We start from the raw sequence: 18,158 nt of genomic DNA on the forward strand, positions 1-18,158 counted from the left end.
CACCTCTGATGATACTTGATCTCTTCTAGGTGAAAATAATTTCCATCTTCACTCTTTCCATAACCAATTATTTGTGCCTCTCTTAGCACTTCAGGCTTTCCACCCTGAGATACAGTTATTTAGATATATAACTTCTATTCTAGGCTGTAGAGGAGTGTGGGCTATTCTAGAGGGCTGTGGGCATGCCTTCCATGCTCATATTTGAGAGCACAACAAACATCGGAGCCAGTGTTGCTCCAACAGAGAAGAAGAGGGATACTTATTTCTGAGGTATGTATGTATGTATGTATGTATGTACGTATGTATTAATTAATTCCGTAGGCTCCATACCCAGTGTAGAGCCCAATGTGGGGCTTGAACTCACGACCCTGAGATCAAGACCTGAGCTGAGATCAAGAGTCAGACACTTAACTGACTGAGCCACCCAGGTGCCCCTTGAGGCATTTCTTTTAGCTGTGATTCAGAGGATGATAATATTTGGTGGTATGAAAAGGGAGCAGGAGAACATTTATCGATTTTCTTTTGTTCCCATAATACCCATATATGGCTCACAGAAACACAGACTGGACTGTTAACTCTGAAATTCCTGAAACATAGCACATCCTGAACACTGAATTAGTGAACAAAAGGATAATAAGCCATACGATAGTTTCTTCTTCATTATTGGTAGGTGTTCAAAGACCAAAAAAATGTGAACACATGATTTTAAATCTTCTTCCTGCTAGAGGACAGCCATCCCCTGCTGTGAGCTAAGGACTGAAGACAGCAGTCTCTTGCTCTTGCTCCAAGGTGGGCAGCCTGCCTTCTTGTCTGCTGCCTATCACAGTGTCATCATCAGCTCCCCAGAATTAGGCTGCCCTCTTCCTTCCCCCAGCGGGGCTTAGCCTATTCCCTGCTATCTAACACTTAACAGGCATTAGGATGTTTTAACTGCTGGCCCATGACTTGTGTGTCCCTTAAAGATATAGGGAGTCTGCTGGTGAAGGGTCACCTACAGCAATTTTTAAAAACTTCATACTACACGTTAAAGTTTTAGTATGGAAAGTTTTAGTATGGAAGAAAAATCCAGATGTATCTCATCCATATTTAAGCCAGAAAAGGACTAATAAAATAACAGCCCTCATTGGCACTGTTGGGACTTACCTCTTTGGTAACACAAGGAAGCAACACTGCCAGGTTACAAAACTTCACAGCGTTGTCTGTTTGTTCAAGATCGATGTAACACTAGAAATGAGAAATAGTCAGTATGAAAGGCAAGCACATTTTTATGTAATGGACTCAAAGTGATCTTAAAACAGTGGTCTTCCTGGGGCACCTGGGTAGCTCAGTTGGTTAAGCATCTTACTACTGATTTTGGCTCAAGTCATGGTCTCAGGGTCATGGGATCAAGCCCCAAGTAGGGCTCTGCGCTCATTGCAGAGTCTGCTTAAGATTCTCTCTCCTCTGCCCTTCACCCCACTTGTACTCTATCTCTCTCTGTCTCTCTTTCACTAAATAAACAAAATCTTTTTTTTTTTAAAGATTTTATTTATTCATTTGAGAGAGAGATAGACACAGCGAGCACAAGCAGGGGGAGAGGGAGAGGAAGTGGGAGAAGCAGGCTCTCCCCTGAGCTGGGAGCCTGACGTGGGGCTCGATTCCAGGACCTGGAGATCATGACCTGAGCTGAAGGCTGGCTCTCAACCATCTGAGCCACCCAGGCTCCCCAATAAATAAAATCTTAAAAAAAAAAAACAACAAAAAAACCCTAAAGACAGTGGTCTTCCTTACCTTAGCCAAGAACAAGTAATTGGACTTAGAAAAACCAGGGTGTAGTTCTTCAACCTGATTTTAAGAGAAAACAGAAAAGAGAATAATGGGACAATATTAAAACAACAACAACCAGTAAAGAGGATATATTTCAATAAATGAAATACTAACCAAATTGTCCTAAAAATTTAGGTTGATTGTGTTACATCAGAATAATTTTATCAGTTCAAGTATCCCCTGGGTAGAAAATAGAGCTTTTGAGATTATCCATTAAAATGAAGTTATTATTATGTTCATAAACCTTACAAAACAACAAGATACTTTAAGATTTTGGGATTCCTTTGTATAACCTATCCTTTCTCCTTTGTCTGCTCAAGAACAAAAACAATTGGTGATACACTCTCCCAGGACAAGTCCTACACAATTTACAATCTGTTTAGGAAATGAGGACAGGATGACTGGTATCCCATGGCAAGCATCCTCCACTGCATTAATATTTGATTTCTTAGGATTTCAACACATCCCATGAATTGAATCATACCTGAAATCCATCGCATCAAGTATTTTTTTTTCACATCAAGTATTTTTAAAGCAAATGCAGACCCATGACACTAGTCCAAGTAGCAGACCTACTTGCAGATTTTAATAAGTGGGTATTATGCAGGCACTTTACTCCTCATCTACTAAACTCTTATGCACCAGTTCCCTTTCTATATCTCTGGTGAAGAAGAATTTTTTCAGGCATCTGGCATTGCTACTAGAAAGCACTTCTTAGAACCTAAATCAATCTTTGGTCAGGGTCAGCTTCTGCTGTTGTAAGGGCATATGCAAATAAGCTCCCAATCTGACCCCGGAACCCAACCCAGAGAGACGCAGAACCCAAGAGAAGAAGATTACTTTAAAAAATTTACAAAGATATGCTTGTTTTACAAGATACAAATAATAAGAACATTTCTAAAATTAAAAAGTGAAAGTTTCTCTGTTCTAATTTTATTTTCAATTTCAATCTCGTTCCCCAGGGGTAACCACTATCAACAGTTTGACATGCATCCCATCAGACCTTTCACAAGTATACATAAATAAAAATATCTGTTTTTGAAAAAAAATTAATATAAGACCATTTCTACATACTGGTCCAAAACTGATTCTAAAGCCAGAGCTCCAGGGTGCCTGGGTGGCACAGTCATTAAGCGTTTGCCTTCGGCTCAGGGTGTGATCCCAATGTTCTGGGATCGAGCCCCACATCAGGCTCCTCCGCTAGGAGCCTGCTTCTTCCTCTCCCACTCCCCCTACTTGTGATCCCTCTCTCACTGGCTGTCTCTGTCAAATAAATAAATAAAATCTTTAATAAAAAAAAAAAAAGCCAGAGATCCAGATCTCTACAGAACTGAACTGGATGGTCTGGGGACACATTCCTGGTCCCTGTGAACCCTCTTTGGAGGGACAGAGTTGGGGACAGGAGTCTTACAGTCTGGGATCCAAAACCACAACTGCCTGCTGGGACCAACGGTTGCAGACTCCCCTTGGGTGTGGGATCCCAGTTTCTTCCCCTCCACTTCCCAGTTTTCTTACTTCCTCCCCAGCCTTTGCCCTTAGCACTCTGGGCTCCTCAGGACCCTTAGCTGTGGCAGTCAGTACAGGCGGAAGCTTTCCTGATGCCTTCTCACTCCCTTAACAAATACCGTAAAATGCATTTTCAGACAGAATCTAAGTCATGACTGAACGATGAGGCCCCCAAGATGGTTTGCCAAGGTGTTTACAATTTAATGGAGTTAAAATTCCGTGAGCTTTTATTGAGCTTACTAGGTGTGGGGCCCTCTCTAAGCAATTTCCTTGTATTAACTTATCGAATCTTCACAACACTATGAGTCAGGTACTACTATCTCCATGTCATTGATTAAATTGAAAGAGAGGTTTAGAAACGTAACCAACGTTAATCAGTCGGTAAGTGGCAGGACTGAGATTTAACCGGGTGGTCTGGTTCTAGAGGTTGCAATCCTTACCCCTACATTATTGGGTCTCTGATCATTTTTTATTTTATCTGGGCAATATTTCAGGTACATCAGCACCTTAAGAACTTCTGTGCAATGTCCTGAAAACCTGAGCCCCCATTTATAACTTCGATACAGTGAAAAAATGAGTTTCAAGTCCAGATGATATTTTCCCTAATTAGCTTAGCACCTTCTATGAACTATCTTAAATATAACATGATCTTATAAAATGTAAATGTAAATTCTTATAAAATGTAAAATGAAAGAACTAATTCTCAGTGGTAGATTAAAAGCTGAAGAAACGGGGATGACACAGTCTCAGACTACATGCATATCTTTGGTCTGCCATTGTGTGACCCTAGAAAAAACAAAGTTCCTGAGGCCTTGATTTCCTTTTTATAAAATAAAAAAACATCATGTTAAATAAATAAATAAAAAAAGATATGTCTGTCCCCTGTGCTTTTATACCCTGCACTCTTTTCCACTGGGCTCATGCTTGATCTCGGAACACTTATTTTTTCCATAGGGCATTGTAAGCAGCCACTAACCACTCATAAAGAAATGGAAAGTGCAATGAAACCTATTTGCGATCTTAGAATATATGTTCTGTAAATTCCCTCTTAGTTCTACAAGATCAACCCCTAAGATACAACAAAAAAATATGAGCATATATAATATGTTGGATAATACAGTTTAGAGCTTGATTTTGTCTATATTGTTACAAATCTGAAATAGGTAGATAGGGAAAGAAAAGTCATCTCATTGTCTATAAGATTCTATAATTGCTTCCAGGGAAAGGTAAAGGGATTAGCCCACCAGGAGGTTGATTATATGCACATGCACGTTATTACTGTTTAGAGTTTTACTAGTCTAGCAATTATACATTTTAAGACAGGAATGAAAATACTGGTTTGGTCTGATGCCCCATGTTCCACAGAACTGTCTGCAACTTATGGAATGGCTTTTAAAATAATAATTCTCCCTTTTGGCATCTTTTAGTTCTTCAAGATTAAACTGCTTCTATATTAGGTTACTTGAGAGTATTTGGGAACAAGTCTACTAATCAGGACATGAATGCTTTTGCATTTACTCACACGATCTGGAGAGCTGCTCTTGGATTTGGTAGCAAGGGCTGTGCACCTAGGACCAAGAGCATAACTCACTGCTCTGGGAAGCAGTTGGAACACGCCCAAACTAGGATTCAACCTGGAGCTTCCATTAGAGAGCTACACACAGAGAAGGGTAGGAGGGATTGGTGCAGGTTGTAGCCAGTTTGATACTAAAATAACGGATCAAAATAGACCTTAAGGAAATTCTGCAACGCTTCTTCTACAGTTGAGGTCGGTATTTTTCCAAACAGAGTAGCAGCCATTTTTTTCTCAATCCAGCTCAGTTTCGAGACCTGCGAACAGGGAGGCGACATCATTCTTAGAAAGTTGTTCACCTTTTGAATGAATACTCTCTCCTCAGTTAGATGTGTGTGTGTGCAGGTGTATGTATATGCATAGAATATATAAATATAAACATATCCATAAATGACATATATGACAGAGATCATCTTTATTGATATTTTACCTTCCCCTTTTTATAGTTCTAATGAACTATGAGTTCTAAAAGCACTGGTTACCAAATCGATTTGAAATACTCATGAGCAGATTTGTGTTCAATCAGAGAAAGGGATGGGGATGGTGAATCATGCTGACCCTGTTTGTCTATGTGAGTCAAGATTCTGAGATGACCACATAGTATTTCTTTGCACACAGTGTAGGACCTACGAGCCCCCACCTTTGCTTCCTTCCTGCCTACTCCCTGCTGCCAACCTCACCAAGAACACAGCATCCCAGAAATGTAAATAGAAGGATCCTTACCCCAGAGGGAGTATAGAGTGAGGGCCCAGTACACATATTCACAATCCAGGAGAAAATTTTTTTAACCAGTAACCACCAAAATTAAAATTCATATTATCATTTATTTTTTGCTTCCTTCCCCCCCCCCCATTTTAATTCCAGGGCAGTTCACATACAGGGTTATATTCTTTTCAGGTGTACAATATAGTGATTCAACAATTCCACAGATTACTCAGTGCTCTACAAGAGAAATGTACTCTGAATCCCTTTCATCTATTTCACCCACTTCACCTCTGATAACCATCTCTTTGTTCTCTGTAGTTAAGAGTCTGTTTTTTTTTTTGGTTTGTGTCTTTTTAGTTCTCTTGTTCATTTGTTTTGTTTCTTAAATTCCATATAAGAGTGAAAGCATATGGTATTTATCTTTCTCTGACTGACTTATTTCACTTAGCATTATAGTCTAGGTCCATCCATGTTGCTGCTAATGGCATGATTTCATTCTTTTTTAGGGCTGAATAATATTCCATTATATGGTATAATATACCACTTCTTCTTTATCTATTCATCTATTGATGGACACTTTAGGTTGCTTCCATAATTTGGCTATTGAAAATATGCTACAATAAACATTGGGCTGCATGTATCCCTTTGAATTAAAGTTTTTGTATTCTTCGGGTACTCGGTAGTGCGATTACTGGATCATAAGGTAGTTCTATTTTTAATTTTTGAGGAACCTCCGTACTATCTTCACAGTGACTGCACCAGTTTGCATTCCCACCAAGTCATGAGGATACCTATTTCTCTACTCCTCGTCAACACTTGATATTTCTTGTGTTTTTATTTTAGCCATTCTGATAGATGTGAGGTGATATCTCATTGCGGTTTTGATTAGCATTTCCCTGATGATGAGTGATGTTGAGCATCTTTCCAAATGTGTCTGTTGGCCATCTGTATTTCTTCTTTGGAGACAGGTCTGTTCATCCTTCTGCCAATTTTTAAATTGGATTATTTGTTTTTGAGTGTTGAGTTGCATCAGTTCTTCATGTATTTTGGACACTAACCCTTTATTGGATATGTCATTTGCAAATATCTTCCCCATTCAGTAGGTTGTCTTTTAGTTTTGTTGGTTGTTTCCTTTGCTGTGCAGAAACATTTTTGGGTCTTTAGTCCATTTTGAGTTTTTTTGGTGTATGATGTAAGAACGTGGTCCAGTTTCATTCTTTTGCATGTAGCTGTCCAGTTTTCCCAACACCACTTGTTGAAGAAACTATCTTTTTCCCACCACATATTCTTGTCTCCTTTGTCAAAGATTAATTAACCATATAATTGTGGGTTTACTTCTGGGCTTTTTATTCTGTTCTATTGATTTACGTGTCTATTTTTGTGTGAGTAACATACTATTTTGATTACTACAGCTTTGTTATATAACTTGAAACCTGGAATTGTGATATCCACAATCTTGTTTTTCTTTCTCCAGATTACTTTGGCTATTTGGGTGGTTCCATACAAATTTCAGGATTGTTCGTTCTAGTTCTGTGAAAAATGCTGTTGGTAATTTGCTAGGGATAGCATTAAGTCTATAGATTGCTTTGGGTAGTATAGACAGTTGCAACTGTCTGTATTTGTTCTTTTAATCCATAAGCATGGAATGTCTTCCCATTTCTTTAGGTCATCTTTAATTTCTTTCATCAATTTTTTACAGTTTTCAGAGTACAGGTCTTTTACCTCTTTAGTTAAGTTTATTCCTAGGTATTTTATTATTTTTGTAATTATAAATGGGATTGTTTTCTTAATTTCTCTTTCTGCTTTTTAGAAATGCAATGGATTTCTGTACATGGGGATTTTCTATCCTATGACCTTACTGAATTCATTTATCAGTTCCAGTAGTTTTTTGGTGGAGTCCTTAGGGTTTTCTATATATAGTATCATCTCACCCATGAATAGTGAGTTTTACTTCTTCCTTACCAATTTGGAAGCCTTTTATTTCTTCCTCTTATCTGAGTGGTGTGGCTAGGACTTCCAGTACTATGTTGAATAAAAGTAGCGAGAATGGACATCCTTGTCTTGTTCCTGATCTTAGGGGAAAAACACTCAGTTTTTCACCATTGAGTATAATGTTATCTGTGTTTTTTTCTTATAATGCCATTATTATGTTGAGGTATATTCCCTTTAAATCGACTTTGTTGAGGGTTTTATCATGAATGCATGTTGTACACTCTGTCAAATGCTTTTTCTGTATCTATTGAAATGATCACATGGTTTTTATCCTTTCTCTTAATAATGTGATATATCACACTGATTGATTTGCAAATACTGACCACCCCTGCATTCCAGGAATAAATCCCATTGATCACGGTGAATGATTTTTAAAAATGTATTGTTGGATTTGTTTTGCTGTTGAGGATTTCGCATCTATGTTCCTTTTGTTGAGGATTTTGCATCTATGTTCATCAGAGATATTGGCCTATAGTTCTTTTTTGTTGTTGTGTCTTTATCCGATTTTGGAATCAGGAATTTGGAAGTTTTTTTTCCTACTCTATTTTTTGGAAAAGTTTGAGAAGAATAGATATTAGCTCTTCTTTAAATATATGATAGAATTCACCTGTGAAGACATCCGGACCTTTTTTTGGTTGGGAGTTTTTTGATTACTGATTCAATTTCATCACTGGTAGTTAGTCTGTTCAAATTTTCTATTTCTTCCTGTTTCAGTTTCGGTAGGTTATGTGTTTCTAGGAATTTATCCATCTCTTCTAGGTTGTCCAGTTTGTTGGCATATAATTTTTCATAATATTCTCTTACAATCGTTTGTATTTCTGTGGTGTCAGTTGTTATTTCTCCTCTTTATTTTCTGATTTTGTTTATTTGAGTCCTCTTTTTTTTTTTGGATGAGTCTGACTAGAGGTTTATCAATTTTGTTTATTTGTTCAAAGAACCAATCCTGGTTTCATCTGTTCTTTTTTTTTTTCTTTTATTTTTTTAGTTTCAATTATCATTTATTACTGCTCTAATTGTTATTATTTCCTTCCTTCTGCTGCATTTGGGTTTTGTTGTTCTTTTTCTGGCTCTTTTAGGTGTAAGGTTAGGTTATTTGAGATTTTTCTTGCTTCTTGAGGCAGGCCTCTGTTGCTATACATTTTCCTCTTAGAATCACTTTTGCTGCGTCTCAGAAATTTTGGATCACTGTGTTTTCATTTTCTTTCTTTCTTTTTTTTTTTTTTAAAGATTTTATTTATTTATTTGACAGAGAAAGACAGCCAGCAAAAGAGGGAACACAAGCAGGGGGAGTGGGAGAGGAAGAAGCAGGCTCCTAGCAGAGGCGCCTGATGTGCGGCTCAATCCCAGAACGCTGGGATCATGCCCTGAGCCAAAGGCAGATGCTTAACGACTGCGCTACCCAGTCGCCCCTGTGTTTTCATTTTCATTTGTCTCCATGCCTTTTTTTTTTTAAATTTCGTCTTTGATTTCTTGGTTGATCTATTCACTATTTAGTACTGCATGTTATTTAACCTTTGTGTAGATGTGGTCTTTCCAGATTTTTTTTTTTAAGCCTCAACAAATAATGTACATTCAAGTCCCAGACTCATGTGAAATAGGGTCAATGGTTTTTAAGCCTGAGGGGTCTTTTACCTTAATGAAGACTCAGATTCTTAATATTTAAAACTGGCATGATAAAAACTGCTTACAGGGCTGTTTTAAGGATTAAAGGAGATAAGAAATACCAAGTATAAACTGTACATTTGATACATAGCAGGTGTTCAATAAAAGAGCTTCCTTCTCCATTCCTAATCCTCAAACCTCAATTAAAAAGCTTCCTCTTTTGCTTATGCTAATTTTCTCATTCAGAAATAGCATTTCTCTTCAGCATAATTTTTCATGCATCTCTTAAGACAGATTTTCACATTCTGTTAATTTTCTATAAACTAACGTCATTTAAGACACTGGATCTTAGACTTGCCAGCTGCCTTGATTTATTTCTATATGCTTCATGTGCCTTTATAAATTCAGTTCTTTGAAGACAAGAAGAGTGGGCACATAATTTATGCTCAACACACTCTGATAAATGAAAAGTCCTCTCACAAAACACAGAGTAGTACACCAACACAGAGCACATGCATGTAGGTGGCTGACCACCAACTGAGAGCACAAAGGGGACATGTGATTGCTGCCAGGAGAAACAGACAGGTGGTCAGGGGAAAAATACAGATACATACGCATATATATATAGATAGATATAGATATCTATATCTATCTATATATATATATAGTCATATAGAGAAAATACAGATACATTACAGAAAAATACAGATACATACACATATATATATACGCATATATATATATAAAGTCATATACTGTATGTAACACAGTATTTAAACAAATCAATAATAAACTCATAAAATATGTACTGATCTTATCATTTTCCCTACAGTAGGCACAAGGTAAAACACTTAAAGAATAAGTCACTGAAAATATACCCTGTAATCATAGTATACTTAAACAAGATTTATGGATAAAAACATTCAACTCACAGTATAACAGTATCTTCCTTTGAGGTAATACAAAAAGGGTTCTTCAGGTAAAAATTGGATTGCTTTATCTAGATGTTCCTGGAAGAAAATCCAAAACAAATACCATCCCTCAGATTTCAGGCAGTGTTGAACAGGAGTGTGCCTAGTAAGGTCAAGGAGGCTTTACAGTGTCGTTTGGTCCTCCTACTCAATCCCTATCACTAATACAAGTAAGTCTTACCAATAATTCAATTATCAGGAATGACTGCTCACAACTAGAACCAGACTGTGGCTATGATTTAATTAAGCAATGGATAACTTAAAGCCAAATGTCACTCTAAAAATAGAAAACATCTGAGTGAATTTTTGTCTGCCCGTGCCTTGCCTCGCTGATACTTACTCTTAGGAAGCATGCTTGCAAATATCAAATGATGAGGATATAACGTGGGGAAGAATAGCAGAACTAGGTGGTAGAGAAATCTACATCCCTGACATCATTTTAATGGTTATAGGGAGCTGGAAAACAAACTCTGACCATTTATATGGAGCTATCAAAGCTAGAGGCACATTATAAATGACGTACACATACATTATTTACTTTACTCACTTATCATGTTAAGTTTAAGCCTTAGATTGGATTCTACTCCTCCCACCAAATCAATATGCAAGAAGTGTTAACTAATTAGTCCCAGTCATGTTGATGATGTTGTTGAGCTCATAACCAAAAGACTAATCCTCAGTCTTTGAAAAAGCCATACTCATCTACTGTGTGACTTCTTTCAAGATCCAGAGTAATAATAGTCTTCAATCTCCCAAACAGTTTCATTCTTTTTTGTGCAGTACTAGTCAAGACTGTCACTTCATTTGAATAAAAAAGATAAATTCCTTGAGATTCATTCGCTGAATAATTTGATTTCTATCTTTTAAGGGAACATACAGCTACATTAAAATATTGTTAATATCAAGACATACCTTGAAGCGATGCCCATAGTTGATTTTGTTTTGTAAGCCCTCAAACTCAGATACGTAGCCACACAAAACCGCATACCTGAAAAGGATAAAAGCAGTGGATACTATTAAATACCATCAAATATAACATTTAAAAAAATCTCTAAAGCATTCATTAATATTTGACAGAAGTATTCATATGGGCTCAAGGGCCCTAAAAATAAAAAATACCTGACATGAACATGAGTCCAGTTTCCTCACCTCTAACTGCAGAGACTAGCACCATCTCATACGTACGCTGCAAGGGCAAGACGCCTAAAACACATAATTGCTTAGAATACCACCTGGCACGTAGTGAGTTCCAAGACATATGAGCTGTTGCTATCACCATCCTCAACATCGAAGTCACAAAGAGGCTCTCTGAAAAAGTCTTGTCACACAAGTTACTCTGTTGGATAGCTGAGCCTTGACCCCTTCTCTTGATGTGGGTAACCCAGAGGCTTGCCCACATTTCTACATCTTGTCCACAAGATTGTTATAAGTAAACTTAGCTTAATGCCTTGCTTAAATCCAGATAGACTAGCTCAATTTCCCTACGCTATATGCTGGCAAAGAAATAAAACACAAATCATGTCACATTTTTAGAAAAATCTGTCAGATCTATTTGAACTTTGTCATCCAGAGATTTACAGAACAACCCAAATATTTGTGCTGGAATCAAAAGAAAACAATCTATGTTCACTGATCTTGAGTGGTGGGACCAATCATCTATTGATGCCAAACGTCAGCATCAGAATGACTTTGTGCACAGCGTTAGGCACGAACTGCTCTCTCAGCACACTCTCTCCACGCTACTCTGAGTGAGGAAAAAAGGGGGAAAAAACCCCCTATGACTTATGAATACTATTATATGAAATATGCACATTTCCTTATGAATAATCAGTCTTAATGCTTTTCATAATCTTTTCTTGAAGTCTGTTTAACCTTTCTTTCTTTTTTTTCCTGAGCTGAGATCAAGAATCAGATGCTTAACTGACTGAGCCACCCAGATGCCCCTTGAAGTCTGATTCTTTAAAGTCTAAAATATTGTTTATCTTTCTACACCTCGTAAGTTCAAAGTTCACCAGACCACTTTTTCGCAAAGGATCATCACTACTTTTCTGGCAATCAGTTCCACTTATATCTCTGTGTGTCTGTGTGTTTTTGTGCTTTTATGCTGTTCATCTTTAAACATGTAATTTAAAACTTTATTTCATGAACCATCTCAAGTTGAGCGCCGAAGAACGTTAGTTAATTCACAATATGGTCTATTACCTCCATCTAGAGGCCATGCTCACCATACATGCTTTGACAAAAATTCTGTTTCTTTGCATTGATACTGAATATATCTTTAATACATGACCAACATTCCTGTTTCAGCAACTACTAAAATAACCCCATTAGTTTCCTTGCATACTTCTGAGTCAGCATGAATGCTACTTATCCTGTGAGAAGGCAGTGGAAAAATAATGTAATAGAAAAAATAATGAGTATCTAAGAATAAAAGATCTGGGTTTTGTCTTTCTATTTATTGTGTGACCCTTGCTTACTAATCAGCATATTTCGCCCCCCACACCTTCTAGACACACTACTTTGCTCATCCTTCTCTATAAAATGGAAGCAGGTTGTTCTGTGTTTCATGTGCTGGACGCCATGTGGATATAATTTGTCAACAGTAGAGCACAACAAATATGTAAGACATTATTTGCAATTAAGGTCAGGCCTATTGGGCTAACAAACTGCAAATCCACGGTGACTTTACTCTCTGGGTTCTAGAAGTATTTTAGGCTGGGCACAATAAAAGCGACAGAATTTGTAGCAAACACTTCAGGCTTTGGGGTCAGATAGTCAAGGTTGCAACTACTCAACTGCGCTGCTATGCACACAGGTGTGGCTGGGCGCCCATAAGACTATTTACAAAAACAGGCATCGGCCCTGGGCCATAGTTTGTCATTTGTGCTGAATGAATGAGAAAATGTCTTAACATCCTGAAAAAGATCTTTTTTATGCTATTTTATTACAATTAAATATGGAATCAGTTAGCCTAAATTTTAACCACTGCTTCTCAAGTCAAAGTTTTAATTTCTCTTTTTTCATCACCCTAAACCTCTACTATTTGAATGAGAACTCTTGTATTCACTACATACATTATAATACGTTCTAAGAACTGCCTTAAAATTGACATTTGAATTTATTAAATTTTATCAACTGAAGAGATTTTAACATTTTTTTTAAATTAAAAACTGAGACTGAATAAGAGATCATGTGCAACACAATGGGATCATTACTCTGTGTGTGTGTGTGTGTGTGTGTGAGATTTGAACTTGGAGTCAAATACCATAGTTAGAAACAAGGCAATCCGTTCACAACAAAAAGTGTAAGAAGATGAACAAAAGAAAAGCAGCCAGGATAGTATATGACAGACTGGGTCTCCTCCTAGGGCAGAGTTACGTATAATTTCTTCTTACAAGATGGATTTCAAGGTACTTATGAAGCCCCCAGAGAAGACGCAACATTGGTCCTCTATGAAAATTTGAAGCTTACAGAGATAAATGCCCTCAAACTGAAGACTGAAATCCATTGTACAGTTTCAATGTGACTCTTCACGGACACAGATGTACTGTGTGGGAGAAGGAAGAGGATAACAGAGGAAGAGCAATGCAGCGGGAATGAGAGAAAGAGGAGCAGCAGTTCAGAGTGAAGAGTAGGGCTTGGGGGTTCCTTCTGCATTTAAACCTGGCCAACCAGCTCCCAAACACCTCCAGTATCAGAGGAGAGGAAGAGCTTATGGCTGATCGGTACAAATTCATTACAGTTACGACTAAAAGTGGAAGAACAGAAGTACCTGAATGCATACATATGTTAATTGATTAATACTTAATGTATACACATGGTAATTTATTGACACTAATTTGCAAATTAGATGCATACATACGTTAATTTATTAATACGAATTTGCAAATTAGGTGAGAAGGTATATTTGGCTATAGAAATAATAGCCAAGACCCTTACCTACCGGGAAAATGGTCTTAAAGCTAGGTACTGGGGTGTTAACTGCAAAACTTTCTCTTAGAGTTGTGGCAGAGGCACCAGGGGCACAGAATGATACTTTATCAGGTGCTCCAATTCCTAAAGCAAGGTGCTCCACTGCCCGTGCGTGACACACTGAGGAAACGATTCATAGGTTCTGCCAGGCTCGGCCCTTCACCCTTCTCCAGGCTACAGAAGAGAAGGTAAAGAAGGATTCCTGTGGATAGGCAGACAGTGGGCGCGGCCTCCCACCTTCTCATGGGAGAGGGCAGGAGGGAGGCTTGTGCCTCCTCTTAAGCCAAGTGAGGGCACGCCAAAAGACCTGTTTTTAGGGGCGCCTGGGTGGCGCAGTCTTGGTTAAGCGTCTGCCTTCGGCTCAGGGCATGATCCCAGCGTTCTGAGATTGAGCCCCACATCAGGCTCCTCCGTTGGGAGCCTGCTTCTTCCTCTCCCACTCCCCCTGCTTGTGTTCCCTCTGTCGCTGGCTGTCTAAATAAATAAATAAATAAATAAATACATGCATACATACATAAAATTAAAAAAAAAAAGACCTTTTTTTTTTTTGGCCTGTGTCACTTAGCGACATAAAAAATGTTGCTTGACTCCTGACCAGAGAAGCTTTAAAATGAGCGTGTGCGTGGAGCTCCCCCTGCTGGTGGCAGAGTGTAAAGAAACAGGTCAGCTTTGGGAAAACTGCTGTTTCAGAGTTAGCTGGTGGAATGAAAATGAATTTTCTGGGGGGCAAGTGAGGACCTGCAGAAACGGAGCCATTCTGAGAGAGATTTTGCCTCAAAGTGCTCCAGAAGAATAAAAATAATCCCGAAGAGAGATAGATTTCTGGAAACCTAGGTCTGAGAGAAGGGTCATAAATTAACTTCTTATTGTTATCTTCCTAGCCCCTGAAGAACCTGTATTGCGGTAAGAAACTAAAGATATTGTAAAAATGCAACCACAGGGGCGCCTGGGTGGCTCGGCTGGTTAAGTGTCTGCCTTTGGCTCAGGTTGCGATCCTGGAGTCCAGGATCGATCCCTGCACTGGGCCCCCTGCTCACCAGGGAGTCTCTCCCCTTACCCTGCTCACGCTCTCTCTCTCAAATAAATAAATAAAATCTTTTTAAAAAATGCAACCACAGTGTTAATTTAAAACAATATATTTCTTCTTATTTGTGTTTTGTAATTCCAAACATACAAAGGATCCAAAACGAAACATATTCAAGAATAAGTTTGTTTCCCCAAGGATATTCACCAACCCAGCAAATTAAATTCCCTTTGTTTGAGCTTTCTTATATTATATTTCTTATATTAAAAATGGCGTTGCTTTGACCTGTAGAATTTGTACACATGGACTCATTAAGGTATAAGAAATGAGTGACAGTCTTTTATTCTTTGAAGCATTCTTCCTACATCTCATTTAGAAACATGGTATCCCTTCGTGGTATTTGTTTTCAAACAAAACGTTAAATTATATTGAATTAGAATTTATCATGTTCAGAGGCACTGCACTTGGTAGATTCACTTATGAAATCGTCAGTGAAAGCTTACTTTGAATATATGTAAAATATACAAAATACATAAATCAGAATAGTTACTGTGCTATCTACTAAATATGTTTTTCAGTGAATGTGACAGACAGGTGAAATGGGTCAATAAGATCTTAAAAATCAGTTGTAACATATATAAAGGCATATGAGGATTTAAAAAGACCACGTAAGTTCTGAGTACTTACCACAGATGGCAATGTCCGTTCGTGGGTGCTCTAGTAATTGCTCTTTCCCCTAATGTCTTTCCTAAAAGACAAATGTACTCACATTTAGTACCTTCATGCGAGCTGGTGGAGGAGTGGATTATTGCATTAGGTCAGTGGTTCCCAAAATACAGTCCCAAGACCGGATGTATCACCTGGGAACTTGTTAGAAAAGCGAATTTGGGACCACAAGGGAGACTCACTCACTAACAAGGTCTGGGCTCAGCAATCTGTCTCAACTACTACCCTCTAGAGATTCGCCTTATGCTCAAGTTTTGAGCCCACTGGCCGAAGTGATGTAACCAGGTGCAAGAAAAGTCACTCAATCATCATTTGAAAGCAAACAAAATGCATGCAAAAACCAAAAGCAAGATGAAGGAGAGAGAGCATGGCAGGGAACAGAGTGACTAACTCCATATCAAGGGAAGGCTTCCCAGGGAAGTGCTACCTAGTCACGCACTATAACGAACAGGCTTGGTCCGTAAATAATCGTCCCAAATCATTTCCCTTGGTTTTAGGGTAACTTTTCATAGTGTCATAATTACTTTGAATAGAGGTTCGTCTATTGGCCTGAAAAGTCAAAATGCTCCTAACAAAACTGAACCGTCTGAGAATCCTTCTCAAAAAGCGGCTGCTTTGTCTTACACAATCTCCTTGTTTTTGCTGTTGTGGCCTTGAAGAGAATACCCAGGGATCTGCAAAATGCTCTTCTAAATAAGTGGTTGAGATCACCTTTATAAATAAGGCTCTTTTATTCTAAAACCATCCTATTTGTTCATTTGTTAAGGGGGTGTACTCTGTTATTTATAGCTCTATCCATTAGAACCATCCTGTGTAGAAATCTTCCTAAACCGGAGAAAATTAAAAAGTGAAGTGTTTGAACACTAACTGACGTTACACCGTAGACATAGTAAAAGAATGATTTTTAAATAAACAGCTGAAACACAGTTTTAAATATACATTTAAATATTAGAAACAAGATCAATATTTTAACTCCTTGGCCAAACGAACAAAAGGAGCTTTGAGCGCGGTACCACACGCCTAAAATAGAAAGTCCATTACCCTGGGACTATAAAAGGGAGCTGGGTAGTATGCAGACTGGTGTTGCAGGCTCGCTGATGCGGTGGAGCCTCAAGGGAAAGCTGTTGCCCTTACAACACTGTACTTTGTGATCTACTTGAGGCACCTGTAGTGATCATTTAATTCTGGAAATTAGAATAATGTTCCTTTAGATAGGAGATTCATATTGTATTTGGAATACAAATTATGACCAGAGTACTTCAAAGGATGTGCTGAATAATACTCCACGGCAGCGTGAGTACACCGAAAGAATTCTGCACCCTGCCCCCGCGATCACACCTTCTCTTGGCTTGTTTATGGGGAATAACATTCCGCACTTCCTCCTCCCTCACGCCGAGTTCCAGCGTCCCCCAGTGCCGGTCTGGGCTCGAGTATACTGTGTCGCCACCTTTCCCAAGCACTCACTACCTGAACCCTGAAGTATGATTGGGCCGTCTTGATGTTGATCTTTCTAACAAGTTCCTTAGTATAGCAACATCTGAATCACATTCACCTCCCTCCTCTCTGCCGTCACGCCTCCCTCCACCCCCCATTTTAACATTGCTCCTGGACACGGTAATTTCAAATAAATATTTCTTAAATGGATAGGAAAAAGAATTCTTTTTACTATATTTCAATATCTGAATGAATGCATTTGAGGCTTTCGCCTCCTTCTTTTGACATCATAAACGTTTCTCTCTTTTTCAAATAGAGCCTATTCCAACCTCCACTCCATTTTTGTCCCCCAGTTTCCTCCAGCCTCCTTTTCCATTTTTACCACCTCATACATTAACTCAACTAAACTTCTACTCCATTTAAAAATAGAGATCCCAAGTAATTTCACCTTGACTCTTACCTCCCTGGGAGAGCCTTCCCTGCATCGACCCCCAGCCCCTGCCATCATATCCTTGCTGTTATTACTCTTAACGTGCTGCATTCTCCTTTCCTCACAATGGGTTTCCGTCTGTTTCTTTATATGTATGATTATTTCAATAATGCTGCTTCCCCCACAAAGCCATGGGCTGGTCTAGAGTGTGAGAACATGTGATTTTGCTATCATTTCTAATCTCCTATCCACTCAGGCGGAGCCCTGAGACTCAGGGTAGGGCAGGGACTTACTGGAAATAAAAAGTATTTCATATTGATGAATGTTGAAACAGTTTACATAGATATCCTGTGATTTTCTCAGTAGATACAAACATAAATCAGTTTTTCTCTTTGTGCGAAAGTCATTGGGCGAGGA

The 18,158-nt window shown here is 38.4% G+C and overlaps 1 protein-coding gene across 1 annotated transcript in view; it reads right to left on the minus strand.

Annotated features, from left to right (window-relative positions):
- The window catches only part of RMDN2 (regulator of microtubule dynamics 2), a 68,022-nt gene that overhangs the window by 14,168 nt on the left and 35,696 nt on the right, over positions 1-18,158 (minus strand). Inside the window, exons 5-10 of the mRNA XM_034659652.1 lie at positions 15,839-15,899; positions 11,068-11,143; positions 10,117-10,194; positions 5,044-5,142; positions 1,771-1,824; positions 1,144-1,224 (exon numbers count right to left, since the gene is read on the minus strand). Coding sequence (XP_034515543.1) covers positions 1,144-1,224; positions 1,771-1,824; positions 5,044-5,142; positions 10,117-10,194; positions 11,068-11,143; positions 15,839-15,899 — 449 coding nt within the window. The remainder of the gene's footprint in view (positions 1-1,143; positions 1,225-1,770; positions 1,825-5,043; positions 5,143-10,116; positions 10,195-11,067; positions 11,144-15,838; positions 15,900-18,158) is intronic.

Source organism: Ailuropoda melanoleuca, chromosome 4, assembly GCF_002007445.2.
Source record: "Ailuropoda melanoleuca isolate Jingjing chromosome 4, ASM200744v2, whole genome shotgun sequence".
NCBI classification, from domain to species: domain Eukaryota; kingdom Metazoa; phylum Chordata; class Mammalia; order Carnivora; family Ursidae; genus Ailuropoda; species Ailuropoda melanoleuca.